This window comes from Rhinichthys klamathensis, unplaced genomic scaffold (genome assembly GCF_029890125.1).
Source record: "Rhinichthys klamathensis goyatoka isolate OS25496 unplaced genomic scaffold, OSU_Roscu_1.1 h1tg000237l_1, whole genome shotgun sequence".
Classification (NCBI taxonomy): domain Eukaryota; kingdom Metazoa; phylum Chordata; class Actinopteri; order Cypriniformes; family Leuciscidae; genus Rhinichthys; species Rhinichthys klamathensis.
In genome coordinates, this window is record NW_026606760.1 from 779,924 (window position 1) to 797,704 (window position 17,781).

At 38.2% G+C, this 17,781-nt stretch overlaps 1 protein-coding gene across 5 annotated transcripts in view; it reads left to right on the forward strand.

Moving 5' to 3' along the window:
* Positions 1–17,781, forward strand: part of znf385b (zinc finger protein 385B) — a 106,812-nt gene that overhangs the window by 68,446 nt on the left and 20,585 nt on the right. For all 5 annotated transcript variants that reach the window (XM_056265698.1, XM_056265695.1, XM_056265700.1 and 2 more), the window contains one exon: positions 13,056–13,166. In XM_056265698.1, the coding sequence (XP_056121673.1) occupies positions 13,056–13,166 (111 nt within the window). The remainder of the gene's footprint in view (positions 1–13,055; positions 13,167–17,781) is intronic.

The following is a 17,781-nucleotide window of genomic DNA, read 5'->3' on the forward strand; positions in this document are numbered from 1 at the left end:
ATGTAGGTTCTGTTCTGTTTACCCTAAGGAGGGTTATTGCTGCTCTCCCTGCTCTTATCCATGCTAGACTGCATGGATGTGCTGGGAGTTCTTGCCCAGAACAGAACCATACCACGAATCCAAACTATATGCTAATGGTCAATCGTATTTGACGATAGTGGTCCTGACAGAATTGAGTATTGTTGGCCCTGTGCAGTAAGTGGCAATATTCATACATTTCAGTGAGAATTCAATGCCATTTGGGTTCTTTTTCAGCAAACGTTCTAATTCCAAGCGCTAGCACTATTTCTGACACGAAGAACAAATAGATTTGCAGCGGTCGCTTTTTCGCATCCAGTGTAGACACGGTGTTAGTTCACTTCTGGATCAACTGTTAGCCTATGTGGTCTATGTTTGTTTAAACATCCTCAAGCAGTGACTCTTTCTATTCCTTGAGCGTGGGCAAAAATGACAAAAAGCATTGCAGGCAAGTTGGTCATATTTGCTCACTCTATTCAACACGAAATCTGCTTTAGTTTTATTGTAACCTTGTATTATTCAGTAACCTTGATATTTAAAAAAGTAGCAGCATCAGATGTTCAGCTTATCATATCCGTTAATGGCAGTTTAATTAGTGATTTATTTTTTTATCAAAGTATGCAGCCCTTGTATGCAGTATATTCCATTCTGAACGTCGCCTGTGTGTTTGAGGGAAAGTCTGCAGACGTGTCGACCCCTCCCTCACGCATTGATTCTAGCCCCTGATCCAACCCCCAAAATGAGGGAGCAAAATCGATTTGTGCTTTTATCTCCCCAAACCCAGACTGCTGTGGTGATGGCAATGAAGGGAGACAGAGAGAGAGAGGCTGATGGGCTCTGAAATAGAAAGAAATTCAGTCTGAATTTGGGGCTTGTTTAACCGCCGGTTGTGTGTGCCACTGTGAACCTTCTTCTTCTTTCTTTTTGTGCCACTCAAAACCTTCTTCTTCTTTCTTTTCACTTTCTCCCTCTGTCTCTTTCACTTTCTTGTCACTCTTCTCACTCTCTGCTATGCACTGTCCTGCCCTGATTCAAAGTGACAGTTCTCTTTAAAGCGGTTACTGGAGGCTAAGGCTTGGGTCAGTGTGACACGAGGGTGGTGTGCCATTTAGAATTAAATTACAATCTCTTTTAAATGTCAGTTCAATTCTTAAATTCAATTTCATTTTAGATACCAAACAGGATGCAGTATTTAAATTTTATACATAACAAAATCATCCTCCAGAAAGTATATTGTAGTTAGATAATATTGAATTGGAAGTCAGTAAATTCTTCTTCCTGTTATTGCAGCCTGGAGAACTTCCTGTGTGGTGTTGCTAATTCAATTTAATTCCAGCTTTTGAGTTGAATTCTCACAGATCTGTCTGCAGTTGACCGCACTGTTTTTATGGCCCAGCACCCAATGGATTGCGCCAAAAATAAACAAATAAACACGGCAGAAGCTGTCATAATTACTGCTTGAATGTTGGTGCAAATCAAGAGGTTCTCCAGGCTGCAATCACGCCACCGCAAAATTAGCGTAATTATACCATCTCCCTACAAGGCCATCAAATGAATTATTTTCTCCTAATGAAGCTAATCCCTGTAGTCTCTGTTGAGCTTCCCAGGAACAGCATAGGCTAATGATAGTTAGTGGTGCACATGATTTGCGTGTATTTTCGGAGGTATCACTTGATCAGCGCTGTTGTTTGTTTGTCTCTTATACTGATCTCACCTCTTCTACCTCTTGTCATGCTGATTCCCCTCCCATCAACATCTAAGGTTCTCAGCTGAATCATTCCTTCTATGCAGTACATTTGCATGTGCCCATCTCATTTTTAAAACAAATATTTAAATCATAGTAGTTTTCTTTCATCAAAATATCACAATTAAGTAAACCTAGATGTAATTTTTAATCAATTTCACCAGTTTGGTTTGAGCGTATATTACCATTTTTCCATAAGTGAATAAAACACTTACCTAACCCTAACATTCTAATTGAAATATTTCAAACAAAGCATGTTTGTAATGTTGTTTTTATTGATAACCAAATTATAGGTTTTCCTTGTGTCCTCAGTTTCACTTTACATCCTGTTAAGGTGATGATCCACAGGGCAACTTTTTAAGCAATGTTGCTGGGCAATGTTGCCGTCAACGGGCAACCAGATGAGACACAGGGCCCACGACCGATCTAAATTATCCAGATAGAAATGTATTGCCCATTTTCAATGGGAAAGTGCCCAAGCAACAATTGCTTGGCAAGATTGCCCAGCAACATTGCTCAAAAAGTTGCCCTGTGTATCATCACCTTTAGTCTTTTGTAATGCCCATTTATATAACAAAAGCCACTTCCGTAAAGACTTCATTCTACAGGAAGTGATGATATTTTGGAGGGAAAACAACAGCACAAGCTTCAGTGAGTATTAACAATGGCCATGTACACACTGCAGTTCATTTGGATTGTAAGTTCACCTTTTAGTGCTTAATTCCTTTCTATACACACACAGTTCAGTAATTCTCGAGAGTGACAACCGCATTCTACAACCGAATTAACTACAACTAAAAATGCAAGTGGTGACAACCGCATTTACAAAAAATTCTACACAGTGTTTACGGAACCAAACTAAACAACTAGTTGTTAATGGCATATTTAAACGCACATCAGAGATGTGTGTCTCTCTTATGTGTGCGGTGCAAGAAAACCACTGAGAAAATCACAAGTGTTAAGAGCGTTGACTCATTTGGGTTGCCAGATCTTGCTGGAAAAACAGTGAACAAGAACAAGCCCACAATAAACCGAGAGAAATCAAAATGCTTTACTAAGAACAAGACCAAAATATCGCGACCTGCACCTGCCCACTTTAATATCCCCATAAACTTGATCGCTTTATGAACCAAACCTAAAAAACAAGCCCAAAAACGCTTATAACAAGTGGAAATGGCAAAACTTCAAAAGCGCCCTCTGCGAAGCGGCCTTACAAACAGAAACAAAACATGACGCCTCTGTAAACGGTGGTTTAGTTAAAATTGCAGAACAAAACGAGTCTTTAGTCGCTGTAATATTACTTTTGTCAAAAATAGTGGATACCAAACATGCGAGATGCCAGAACTTTGCTATGGTTAGCTACCATGCTGTCAATCATCACAATTTTGGGAGTACACACACGGAACAGTAATTTAAGGGATTCACTCCCGTATTTAAATGCAGTTGTCACTCCTGAAACTATTTTGTGAGATTAATTGTTTTATCTAAAACATTTTATCCAGTTTGATAAAATCACAGAAATTGGTATGATGTCATCCTTTTGAAAGTTACAAAATTTCAAAATGTTTCAAAAAAGTTGAGTCCTTCAGTTTTTTCCCAACTTTAGCTCTTTATTTATGTCTTTTTAGGAATCATGTTTATTTTCTTGGCTTTGAGTAAAATCAATGTTATGCTTTTCAGCCTTATCTTCTCAACAAAGCATATTTCTGAATGTTTGGTATATATATATTTTTTTTAGAAAGATTTCTTTAAATTCTAGCATAAATATTTGTATTATTATTTTAAGTTACAGAGTTTTGAAAGTACTGCATAACAGGAATGCCTCAACGAAGAGATTTAGAGAAAAGAGAACTGCCATTGTGTCATAATAACAAAGAGTTCTGCGTGTGTGTGCCCTGACATATGCCTCTCCTGGCACACCGTCAGAGCCGACTGTTTGTGGAACATTATGAGCAGGTGTCCTTATGTATAATTAGTGCTTCCTCCACTCCACATGCAGAGAAGCCTGCAAGTCCTCCCAAGCTGCTATTAACACAAGCCCACCTTCTTACTGAACACGATATCTTTAAAACACACACACACACACACACACATTCTGCCTTTTGGAAGTGATAATATGATTTACACTAGAGATGGGAATCAAGGCAAATTTAATCATTTTAATTCCAAATCTACTCAATGGTTCCATTATATTTAATGGTATCAATTTATCATTAAATCATCAGAATTATTATTCCATTTTACTATATTTTGTTTATATACACTTCTGTTCAAATGTTCAGGGTCAGTGAGATTTTTTTTATTTTTTAAAGAAAGTAATTCAGCTTTCTTAAACAAAAAAAAAAAAACTTTTATTCAGCTAAAATCCTATTGTCAGGATTCTGTCACTTCGGTCTGTTTATTCCTGGTTTGGTGACGGAGCTCTGACACTCCTTTTGTCATGTCTTGTCATGGTGAGCGTGCTCTCATGTCTATCGTCTAACCTCGCCCTTCTTGTTATCTGATTATTGGTTCATTCGCCCCACCTGACCTCCCTCATTAACTGCATATTTTGATGTAAGTTAAGTAATGTAAAAACACGTTTGTCTGCTGTGACTTAAATGTAAATTGTTTTGATCAGTTTTTTTAACAGACCCATTTTTTGTATGATTAGATTTTTTTCAATGTTTTATTGTACCACATTGGCGGAATAAACGTTTAAGAAACGTTAACAGACCCCATTGTCACCAAAATCATACAGTTTGGCTTTTGAAACCAGTTCAGAATAAGAACCCGATTCTCAGTTAATGAACACAAATGATAACAACAGAAAGTGGAAATGGACTAATTTGCCTCATGATTTGTGAAATATATTGAGAATAAATCTCTGCGATGGAGGCAGTTGAGGCAACATTGGATAAAGAGGAGTTAGTCATCAGTGCGATTGTGTTTATGTGCTTGAGAAGACTGCGCCCGATGAAGGATCCCAGTGTGATTACAGCGAGCGCATAGTCACGGCTCTCTCTCTCTCTGTGACTGAATTCAATGCTGCCAGAGTCACAACAGACTGAGGCCGGTTTGTGCTCAGCCAGGTGTTCTCAGCCATGAAGAGAATCACCACATTATCCATCTGCTGTGCTTTCTGTTCTTCAGAGACGGTCTCCAGCCTTGGCAAGGTCACAACTATCGGCCCACTTTAAGATATTCTTGCTATTACAGAGCTACAGATATCATTGAGGGAGCTCGTAAATAAGTTTAGAGACAGTGGAAGAGAAACAAGGAAAGGAAGGAGAGAGAATGTTTATCAATATTTTGATATCAAATTTCATGTTTGTTTACTTGATAGATTTTTAATTATATCAGAATGACAGAGAAGTGCAAATTTAAATTGATTCGACAGTGACTGACTGGGGTCTCTTCCACTCAAGCTAATGTGAACAATGCCTGATTGACAGGTAGCTTTCATGAGATTGTGCTCCACCCACACATTGTGATATCATTGTATATTTATGTATAGGAGGTAAACTGTTACTGATTGAGACAGTCATGTTGATATGGGCAATTTCAAATGATTTGAAGGGTGCTCATGTGTCTTTGCAGCCTCTGCAATGTAGTCTCAGCCTCAGGCATCATGCCTACGGGCCATTGGCTGAACGTCTAATGCGAATGGGACACAAAACTGGAAACTCTTCAGGTGTTTTAAAGTCGTCATCTGATTAGTTGCATGTTACAGGTTTTCTGGGAGATGTGTGCGTTGCGTTCTTTAACGGTCCACCTGGAAACGAATCCGTTGTGACGCCAAACCCCTTCATGGAAGAAGAAAGCGGTCATGTTTATATATGTGACATTATATATGTGACAATGAGCGCTTATCAGGATCAACTAAACGTTGGATTTCCAAAAGTATGTGACGTTGTAGGGACATCCACTTTACATTTTTACGCCCCTAAACATGATGCTGAACAAAGCAAACTGTGATTGGATCTTTAAATGTCAGTCAGATGGCCTCTGGGCGTCTTTTTTTCCAATGAAAGCAAAGTGAAAGTGACATGTGAAGGTTACCCATACTCTGAATTTGTCCTCTGCATTTAACCCATCCAAGTTAGTGCACACACTTTAGGAGCAGTGAGTAGTGAACACACACACATACATACACACACACACACGCACACACACACTCCCGGAGCACTCCAGACATTTTTGCCGTGGTGCCCGAGGAGCGATTGGGGGTTAGTTGCCTTGCTCAAGGGCACCTTGAGCCCTTGAGCAAAGGGCTCAAGGTGTATTGTAAAAAAAATACAACAAATTAAATAAAGTGAAATCGTCATGTTCATTTGATGCCTTGAATTGAACGAATGAATGAAATGAACGAATTAATTAAAAAGAAATTCAGTTTACAGTTCTGATGGTTTAGCATTTATTTACTTTTAATAATTTATTATTTTATCCTATTTCTGATCTCATAGTATTTTGACGTTTGACATTTAAAAGTTGATGGACCATTGTGACGAGGGGGGGGCGTGGTTCAGCGGAGTCTGTGGCGGGAGAGCGAGGGCGGAGCCGAGCCACGCCCCCCTCACCACAACCATTTAATGTGAAATCATATTGTTGACATTTCAGTTTTGAAATCTCTGAGCAATCTCTTTTTTTGCAACATAGAGACGTTGCAACTAGGGCTGTCAGTTAAACGCGTTATTAACGGCGTTAACGCAAACCCATTTTAACGGCGTTAATTTTTATATCGCGCAATTAACGGTCTTTTTGGCCTAGCAAACTTTGTAGTTTTTTTCACATGCTTTTGCAACAGGACGCGACATGCGCGGCGCTGCGCTTTTAAACCCATTAATTTCAATGGCTTGCGCCACGTGAGGACATTTTGTTGCTTCGTCGACCAAAGCGCAAGCGGATGTAGCTAGACCGGAAACAAAACAACAGGCACGCCGCACACACCTGTTTGGGCCAAATAGTTGGTTAACGTTACGTTTTGAGTGGATGACGAGCGCGAGACGCCGAAATGGATGCCAGTAAGATTCTGAATGGAAAGTTTACTTTTAAAAAGTTGCCAAATGGTTCCATTGACAAGACCAAAGTGATCTGTGTGTTTTGTCGTTGTGAACTGAGCTATTATCATTACAGCACGTCCAGTCTGAAATACCACTTGATGATGGCCAAGCACACACACACACACACACACAGCTGATGCGAATTCTCCGCCCCCTCGTCAATATCAGGACCTCGTCAGTATTTCTTTCACCCTTTTATTGATGGACAGTGTTACATTGTGTGAGAGATTATTTGCTCCAAGTGAGAATGTTAGTGTGAAATTGAACACAGTATATGCCAATGTTGTTTTCAATAAAAAACATTTGCACAAAGCAAGCCGATCCACTTTTCCATGTTGATAAGAGCATTAAAATTAGAAAAAATAATGGGACAAAAAGAAATCAAGAGACATTTAGAATAGATAAAAATGTGTTAGCAAGTTAACTATGCCATTAATGCTATTAATCGCGATTAAATATTTTAATCGTTTGACAGCACTAGTTGCAACCCATCCGTCTTCAGTAGAACTTGTTCCAGCACCGCAGGCTGAGCTGCGTCCCATACACCAGATTTTGCTGTGGAAGAGCACAGCAACCCCACCAGCTGTATCTTCTCTCCTGACCCCTCCATCTCCCACAGTCATTATATCTTTAGCCTGTAACTTCCCTGCACTGATAGCAGTTGTGCTTGCTGTGGTGGGAGAGCGAGATTTTAATTACAGATTACTGCTGTTCAGCATCATGCACAACAGGTAGCGTGTCAGAGAACTGACAGACTGCAACTGTGGACTTTGGATTCTTTAAAAAAAATGACATGGGGAGGTTTCTGTACTGTGGTTTGTAGAGTTAGCAGCGGAGCGGTGAGGAACTGCATTAGTGACCCGCAAAGGGCATGAATGGATGGCTGCTAGTCCACTGTACCGTCCCCTAATCAAATAGAAAGCACTATACTCTCTTATCCAAGGATAAAATGGCATCAGCAAAATGCACCCAAGTCTGCTTGAAATGGTAGTCTGGGGTCCTGTTTATGTGAACTCACAATTAGTGCAAAAGCAACCTCTCCTAACTCACAGAGGTGAACTGCTACTGATGACATCATTTGCATGTGTCCGGTCATACAAAGGGCTCAAGGTTTTGTCCGTTTTTTCATGTCACATAAACAATAAAAAAGTTATATAAAATATATATTTTAAATGTAGTAATAAATTATTGTATCTATATATTAATGTATGTCTTCAATTATATACATTGAAATAATTGTAATTAAATTAAATAATTAATCATATGAAAAAGGGTATTTACTCATGTGCATGTATGTTAATATTTTAATGACAGCAAATAAGTTTCTGAATAAGATTCTAAAAAACTTTCTGGAAAAAATGCAGATATTGATTTCTATACATTGGCAAAGCTGTCAATACTAGAATCTAGTAGCACAGGCACTTGCAGACCTCCAGTGATTCAGTGATAATATCATTGCTCTCACTGTAAAAGGGGCTTGATACATTGAGCTAAACATCTAGCTAGTTAAGGCAGAATCCAAAAACATCCATTTTAGTTAAATAAAGTCAAGGCTTTGGGTGCAATCCATCCGACTCGAAGGGTGACTGTCATAAATTCTTAATGGACCGAGTTCATACGAACTCTTATCAGGAGTGAACAGAATTGGCTGTGTAGAGTTGACTCCTGTTTACCCAAGCTCATCAGTTATTCAGAGCTAATCAGCCTGAGATGCGAGGATCAGCAGGCAGGCAGGGTGACTGTGAGCGAGTGAGCGTGCGTGTGTGTGTGTTTTTGAGAGATGGAGAGAGAGAGAGAGAGGTGTTGCCGTGAGAACAGACCTCCAGTGCATCGCTGCCGGAGCGCAAGCCACACCACATCTCTGTCCGTCTCTCTCTCCACTGGACTCCTCTCTCAGTTGTGATTTCACACAAAAGTGCGTTATGGACACTCTCCATTTGCTCCAGGTAAAATATGCCAGAATTGTGTCTCAAGTTGAGTAGTTTTTTTTTTGTTTTGTTTTTTGCTTTGCTTTTGCCTGTATTTCAAGTGAGCTATGAAATGCCTTCCTGCTAAGAGAGACGGCTGTAGTGAGTGTGTGAAATGGTTAAATTACTTGGAGGCAAACTCAGAAGTCAGCTCTCTCATGCCAGGGTTTCATGCATGGCTTCGAGAAGTAGTGAAACACTGTGCGTAATCCTATTGGATGCTGCACAGCACATTTTTTAGAGCTTGTTAAATTTTGTCCGTTTATTTTCTTGTCTCATTAAATTCTCAGATCCATGAGCATAGATTTGGGACAGAATGGGAACGTGTCCCTACCATAGTTAGAAACTACTGAATAATCCTTACCAATATTTCTGATCATTTCTGCTTTTAAGCGTTGAATGTTTTTTTGGCATGTTTTTATTTGTTAAATAAGAGTATTTTATTTATAAATTAAATGAACGGGGACTCTATTTGCTATTACAGTCGTTATTCACAGAAAATGTATTTATTATGTGGCAGTATATACATCATACATTTATAATGCTTATAATGTTTCCATTTCAAATAAATGTTGTTTTTTTTACTTTCTCTTCATCAAAGAATCCTGGTGTATCACAGTTTCCACAAATATATTAAGCAGCACTACAGTTTTCAACATTGATAATAATAAGAAATGTTTTTTGAGCACCAAATCAGCTCCCTTTATGACTTAAAATAATCTAAAAAATCTGAATAATAATTGTTGCAGAATGCTGAACACATTTACAATTTATTAATGATTCAGTTTATAGGCTATGTTTTGGATGAATATTTTGGTGGGGCTCTGCTCCCCTCGCCCTTACAGACAGTATAGCTGCCTGTCATCAAATAGAAGTCTTTTGTTTGGAGGTTTTTATTCAACATACAAGTTACTGAAGACCAAATCTATATATAAAAAGAACAACTGTTCTGAGTTCTGACCTTGAACAGGCTGTTTTTATGAGAATATGTGTTCATTTGATTTTAAAACATGCATGCGAATTAGGGCTGGGCAAAAAAAAAACGATTTTTCGATAAATCGTTTTTTAAAATGTGGTCGATTCAAAATCGATTCTCAACGGCCACGAATCGGTTTTTTTCCATATTCAGGGCTCGCGGTGCTGCGTCTTCTCACTCTGCACAAGGCAAGCGTCAAGCGCTGCAGGCGTCGATACACACTCGTGTTTAGGAGTCGGGACATGATTCACTTGCACAATCGGGCCAGCATTGCATCGTAACTAACGTTTATCATTTTCACGTCTTTTTTAAGTTTTACCAGTTTAAACATTCAAGCAATTTTAAACTATCCTGTGCTCGCGCACTCGCGCATGTTTTTCATTGCGTGCACATACAGTAAAGCCTAAATCCGCCTCACAAACAGCTCGCCAGTAACAAAAGTTCTTTTTTGTGGATTATATCGCTTTAACAGTTAAAAACACGCAAAATGATGTCAAAACTCTGGTCTTGGTGAGTAACTTCGTAAAGACAGTCGGTTATGTCTTAAATAAACATAAAACGCGTGGACATACAGTATAATGAAATGGTAATGGATCCGTGCAGTAGTTCTTAAAGTGAACGCAGCCATATGTGTCTGTCATTAATTTTGTTGTCAAAACAACATAATATAGCATTAATTGTAAGGAATCAGAATTAATAGCCTATGTATTTAATTCAGTCAGGACTAAAAGACTATCCAGTGTTATTTTACAACGGATTACTTTATTCAGTTTCTGTAGTATTTCTGACCTACCCAAAAACTTTTCTTTTTATGTCTCTTTATTTGTGTCTTTAGGCCTATTCTATTGTATTTATCTGTGCTACTTTTTTCAATTTAATTCAAAGATTGAAATCAAGCTTCCATGTGTTGCATAAACTCTTAACAAAAAAATTACCCCATTGTAAAAACAAACATTTAGGTGAGATCAATGTAATAGAAAATTGTCTAAAAAATGATAACTGATATTTAGACTGAGATTTGTATTACATCTATATTCATTATAGTCGAATCGAGAATCGAAAGCTTTTCGTGTTTTCTTGCAGTAACTAAGTGTATTTGTTGTCATTTTGCTGTCATATTATGAGCATTCAGGACTTAAAGGTTGGGTAGGTCGTTTTTGGTCTAAAAAGCTTTTTCCCAAATTTGTTTAAACTTTCTATATATATCAATGCATAATTAAAATGTAAGTACTCTGATAAAAAGAGTATAAAAATCGAGTGACTCTAGACCGTTTAATCTGCACTAAACACAGCTCATTATTTCCTTCCGGGACGAAACAAAGGATTGGCTTAGGCGACTGTCACTCTCTCGCAACCATGGCAACACCCCCGCTGCTACATGCGCTGCCCACATGCGCGCACTCGTTTGACTCGAGGAGGGTAAGAGACTAGTAAGAGACACAATTACATGCAAAACACGGCGTATATGTTATGAATCTTACACAAAATTCACCTTCATCACAGTGTAACTGATTGTAATGGGAAAACGTGTATCAATGCAACCTGTTTTTAGCTTTGCTTTATGTTACTAGCTCGTTAACTAATCAAACTCAATATATTTTAAACTTTAACAGTATCGATATGCTAGCTTGATAGTGAGTATTAACAGCCATGTTAGTTGTTTATATTCATAATGATAAAGTTAGGTATTTTATTACATGTGAGTCTGACATGATGTCACTACATGCACTGCTCCTCTCCGCTCGGCGCTAGTAAGCGCGTCCTCCAGCTGTGAGCTGTCGGCATCGCACGTTCATGTGTTTTGGGGGCGTGGTTTTGGAAGGAGCCCAGAATGGAGGGGGTGGAAGTGAATGGAGATAAGTAGCTGTGTTTATTACAGCCCTGAGAGGACTACAGACACTCGATTTTTATACTCTCTTTTCCAGAGTACTTACATTTTAATTATGCATTGATATATATAGAAAGTTTAAACAAATTTGGCAAAAAGTTTTTTTTAAAAAATTCTACCTACAATACCTTTAATTGGAGAAAATTAGTGCATATTTGTAAAGGTTTATAAAAGGCTTTTGTTTGGTTGGATTTCAAATTATTTGTTTGATTAAAGGATAACAAGCCAGCATAACTTCTGGAGCTGCAATCGATCATATTTGCTTTCCTGACTTCATTCTCCTTATAATCAGAGTATCTATTTCTATCAGTTTGAGCCCAAGAGGCCAGCAAGGCTGCCATTGATTCTCACCGTTAAACAGCTGTCTTGCCGGCAGCTTGGGATCCTTATTGCTCTCATTTCCACCTAGCGTTCAGGGCCGTGGACACTTATAATGCAGAGGACACTGTGTGTGTCTGATTCATGTCTCTCTAACTTTCATTCTAATGCTGTTTTCATACTTAATTTTCTTTGTCTCTTTGCTAATGATACTCCAAACGTTCATCGGTGTGAGAGCATTGTGAGTACTAGCAGCAGCTGTGTACCGCTGTGACTCTGGACAAGAAGATGCCAGCTTCACTGTTTTATTCATGTTTTTAGTCACTTTGAATTCCCCACCAAAACCTTACGTTCACATACACAGGTGCTCTGCTTGAGCAGAGATGGAAAGTTAAATCTGGTGATTGGTTGTGACTTATCAACTTAGCCAAATGACTTAGAGTCATCCTAATTAGAGTCTTTAGGTTTACAAGGAGAATTATTATTTATTTATATATGATTACATTTTTGGGGTTGGTAATATTTTGTAATGTTTTAAATGTCTCTTGCACTCACCAAGGCTGCATTTATTTGATCAAAAATACAGTAAAAACTTGGTGATCAAGAAACTTTTTTTTTTTTGTATTATCAATGTTGAAAAGAGTTGTGCTGCTTAATAATTTTCAGTAAACATTTTTTTTTTCAGAAATCCTTGATGAATAGAATTTATTTTTTATTTTTGCATCAGCATTTATTTGAAATATTCAAAAAAAATTGTAATATTAGAAATGTCACTTTTGATCAATTTATTGCATACTTGCTGGTTATAAGAAATGTATGATAGTAAGTATGACCAGAAGCATGAAAATATGCAAATTCAACATTATTAATAGCATTTCATATCCATAAATTGGACATATTACGTTTATATGCCAATTGCAAACTGTACCCCAAACCAACTTTTTTTATTTATTTTCATAAGTAGACTCTGCACACCTGAGTCTAGAAAACCCCTTTCACATCAGCCAAACGATTCACACTCTGACGACAAACAGACTCTGGTCCACACCACAATCTCTAGTGTGAAAGCACCCTAAATGTTCCTCTGCTCTTTGTCTTCCAGATGGACCCTGTCCAGAAAGCTGTAATCAACCACACATTTGGAGTCTCCATTCCTCCCAAGAAAAAGCTAGTTATTTCTTGCAACATCTGTCAGCTTCGCTTTAATTCAGATGTGAGTACAAAAACTCTCTCTGGTTATTTGTGTGTGTTTATATGAAGGCGTGTAAATGTTTGTCTTTGGTGTGTGCATGCGCTCCATCTCCTTCTGCATCTCCCTTTTCTCTTAAATATGGAAAGAGGAGTTATCATAGCCCATTCCAGTCCTGCCTGTGTGAAAGTGGCTGTTATAGTTCTGTGTTTCGCTGTGCACGCTGATGGCTGATTAAAACTAGCCCCAGTACAGCCGTTTAGGGTGCAAGTGGCAGCGCTCTTCATTAATCATACAAAACAAGGTAAGTGCGCTAATGTATGGTAATTTTAGCGGACGTGATGCTGCCAGTTTACTCAGCCAGCTTTTAATGAACACTTCTCAGCCATTTTCGACAAGACGCATACTGGATCATTTAAATCGTTTCATTAAATCAATTGTTATGTTTGCTGTTTTTCAGTGCTCTATCTCATTCACTTCCTTTACCTGTGTTGATTGCACGCTAAGACATTGAGCCCATAATAAACACTGTAATTCAGCACAGAGACTAAAGTACGCCTTTATAATCAATTTTTGATGTTGTTAGTTGTATACACAAAGCCTAAGGGTTTACATAGGGTTGGGAATCAAGAATATTTCTTATTCAGAACTGAATTGTTATGTAAAAATAAAAAAAACTGGAATGAATGAAAATCCAAATTATGTTCATGATGTTCGGTCCTATTAATTCTTCTTGATTTCTGCATCATGAATTATGGCCAAATAAAAACCATGGCAGAATAAATTATGTTTTAACCAAGTTGCGACCAGGGTTGTGTGCCCGATTCCAATTCAGTTCCTAAATTTGAATTAAAGTACGAAATAGAATGCAGAATTGCAATTCAAATTTGAATGCGAGGAAATTAATTGATGAATTGAAATTCAAAATAATTCCTAAAACTAATTTTTAACTAGACTTTAAAAGTTGAATGTTTGCTTGACAGCCTTGTTTGAAGGCTTTGAAAACAGTATAAAAAGCCTTGAAGTTTGAAGGTTTATTGACCTTACTGAGATCATTTCAGTTTATGTCATTCCAGTTCAACTTCCTGTGGGTCGTGACATTTTCAATTAACATTCACACTCATGAATTTTAAAAGTCAGCCAATCTTCTTCATTCTGAATTTTGCACAACTCTGGTTGTGAGCTTGCAGTATATTGAATATTATGAAAGAGAAAGACTGTGTGGAAGACCATAAATTGACAACATATCTTTATTTTGCATTGCCATCACTTTTACTCACATTGTAGTCCGTTTCATGAATGCAATTTTCCTGTTCAAAACTGTTTTTTTTTTGTTTGTTTGTTTTTGTTATACATAAAAAAAAACGTCACAATTCAGTCTGAAACTAAATGGATAGGTCACCCAAAAATGAAAAGTGTCATCATTTGCTCACCCTCATTTACAAAAAAAGAGATATACACACAACAGTTAGTTCTGGTCCTCGAATCTAATTGGCTGATAGGCGATCAGCAGCATGAGATATTCCACCAATATCAACACCGTTTACCGTTTTTACCACTCTATTTTGTATATTGCAATGTTACTGTTTTTACTGTATTTATAATCAAATAATTTGGTGAGCTTAAAAAGGTATTCATTTTTATTACAGTCTACATCAGTTTTATTAGATTGTTTTGGTATATCACTTAGCTGCTAGTTATGTGTTCCCTTACATTTTGTAACCTACAGTATTGTAATAGATTTTCATGCATAATGTCCCAAATAAAATGTGGGATTGTTTACTCACTGGCAGGGCAGTAAAATCCCAGCGGTTGCACTAAACAGTACCGTTGTGTTTACGAGTGCACACACAGGTGTGGGGTTCTGCGCAGAGTTAGCTGGCAGAGGCTTGTGTTGTGTTGTTCTCTATGGGAGAGGGGTAATTACTTACTGTACTGCCATGTTGTTCCACTCTGTCTTGGCATTGATTAAGCCATTTAATTCAAGATGAATGGCACAGGGTGGCAATAAGCCCTGGATGACAGAGGGCTCCCACTGCGAGCGGTAATTGAGAAAAGGTTTCTCTCAGAGTTGAAAACAGACGCAGGAGCACCACTGTGCATCTGTTTTGTCTCCTTCAGGTCTTTTTCATGACAAACAGGCAGGAATGCAGCACAGGAACCCGGGGAACCCCTTTGGACTTTTGAGCCAAGGCAGACTGGTTCTGTTGTCTGGGTGTCCCAGCTGGCCTGTTGTTCCCTCCCGCGGTGCGTAATTGCTTGATTGCTATCGAGTTTGAAACCCTTGTTTTCCAACACAGCCTATCTGCTTCTGAATTGAAGCGACTGCTAGAGATTAACTTGTCTTGGCTGTTATCGTTTTCCCCCTTTTCTCTCTCTCTCTCTCTCTCTCTCACGTGCTCCAAACAAGCACAATAAAAGCGGAAAGCGAAATGACTGCCCTTCTTGCGATAAGTTAAAACAGTTTCCTCTCGCAATCGCCCATTTGAACAATGCTTTTAAGATTAAGCGGCGTATCTGAGCTTGCATGGGGCGAGCAGAAGTGTCAACGGATGTTCCCCAGACTGCCAAGCTCTTTGATGCTAATTCGGGGTGCATGTGTTGCCACGTTGTGATCTCCACCGATAGAGCTGTCTCTCCTGCTCTCTGTGCTCCCTGGAGATGCTCATCTGCAGGCCCAGTCCAGAGCACATCTTGCTTAAGTGGAAGTGATGCTCTGGTTTGCGTGTCAGAAGGAATCAGCCCATGTCCCTTGTTTACCTTCGCTCTCCCCAGGCCTGAAGATGCCTTGTTTGTCAAGCGCTGTGCTGTTACTATTTCATGTTCCAGGAGAATAGAGATCTGCACACATTATACGCAGGCAAAATGTCTCGTATTGGTCTCGCAGCTTGCTCGTGTAGATTAGCCTTCACTCTCGGAAGCTATACCAACTTTATCCTCGACTTTATTAAAGCTTTAAATAAACGCCTCTTCGTTTTGCCACAGTCCTGCGATGTAATTTAATCCCATACTTTAGCGCACGCTCTGGACTTACTGTGTCATCCAATCCTGTTGCCAGAGGGGAAAAAATCATTGTGCAACTAAAGGTTGAACACATCCTCGGCCAAGCTCGAGTTTCGAGGGAAGCAGTTCCACTGAGTGCGTTTCTTTCCATAATTAGTCCAAGCGTGTCACTGTGAAGTATCTTATGGGCATTTTCTGAAACATGAACAGATGAGATAAATAGGGTGTGATATACCTCTCTTCTTGTGCTGTAAAATATTCCCATAGTAGCGTAAAATAACAATGATTTTCAGATTCGTTCAGATCAGTGGTTTTCAAAAAATTTGTCAGAAATGAGTGCATGTTTATGTAATTCTCTACATATTTTCTAGAATATTAGTATGTCTTTGTATTTAGTTGTACGTTTCTGATAATTCTATTATTTCTGCATATATTTGTACATTTTATGAATGCATGTTATGAATAAATTGAATAAGTGGTGCTTGCTTGGGCAAAACTTTTAGGTGGTTTCCAAACTATTGCTATGTGGTTGTTAGGGAAATCCAGGTGTTTGCTGCGTGGTTTGTTGCCAATCTTTTAAAAAAAATGTATTAAATGTAAATTTTAAATAATCACGTACAATTTACACCACCATTCAAAAGTTTGCGGTCATTTTTTAAAAAGAAATTAGTACTTTTATTCAGCAAGGATGCATTAAATTGATCGGAAGTGACAGTAAAGACATTTACATTTTTACACAAAATTTCTATTTCACATAAATGTTTTTCTTTTAAAGTTTCTATTCATCAAAGAATCCTGAAATTAAAATGTATTACCGTTTCCACAAAGAATCCACATGACTGCCAGCTTTGCCATCAGGAATATTTAAATATATTTGAATATAAAACTTCTTTTAAATTGTAATAATGTTACACAGTTTCACTGTTTCTGCTGTATTTTTTATGCAGCCCTGGTGAGCATAAGTCATTTTTGAACGGTACGTCGTGTAACTGCTGTCACACTGAGCATTTGACTTGACTGTTGAGCGTCACCAATGCTGTTAGGCTAATGTGTACAAATGGACACACCGATCACACGCAGTACATGTTCCCTGAATCACTATAGATTAGCTCTAATTAATGGCTCAGATCAATGTGTGTAAAAGCCAAACCTTAAATGGCATTTATGTCCATTATGAAACTTTGCCAGGCGTATAATTACGGTTTTTAACCATTCAAATCCATCACGCAATTTACTGACCCCTTGCGACTTTATAGTTCAACTCCAGCCTCTGAAATGCCTCGTATAAATGACCTTATCATTAATGTGTTCTGCATTATATTTTATGTTCTTTCCACAAACTTAAACATGCTCCCATTTTCTGTAGAATGCAACTTTTTTAATGCCGTAATTACACTTCAGGCAAGGCCTACAGGCAGCTGACAGTTCTATAAACTGTTTTTGGTTTGATATGGGTTTTTTATTTTATATTTTGTCTCAGAAATCTTGGCCCTCGGTTTAGCTGTTAAAATAAATTTTTGCAGATGTGGCCTGAATAAACTCTGCGATTGTGGGAAAATCGCAGCTGAGTTTTTAAGCTTTTTACTCCACTGGCTTTTCAAATACATATAAACTGTTTATACTATAACTTCCCTCC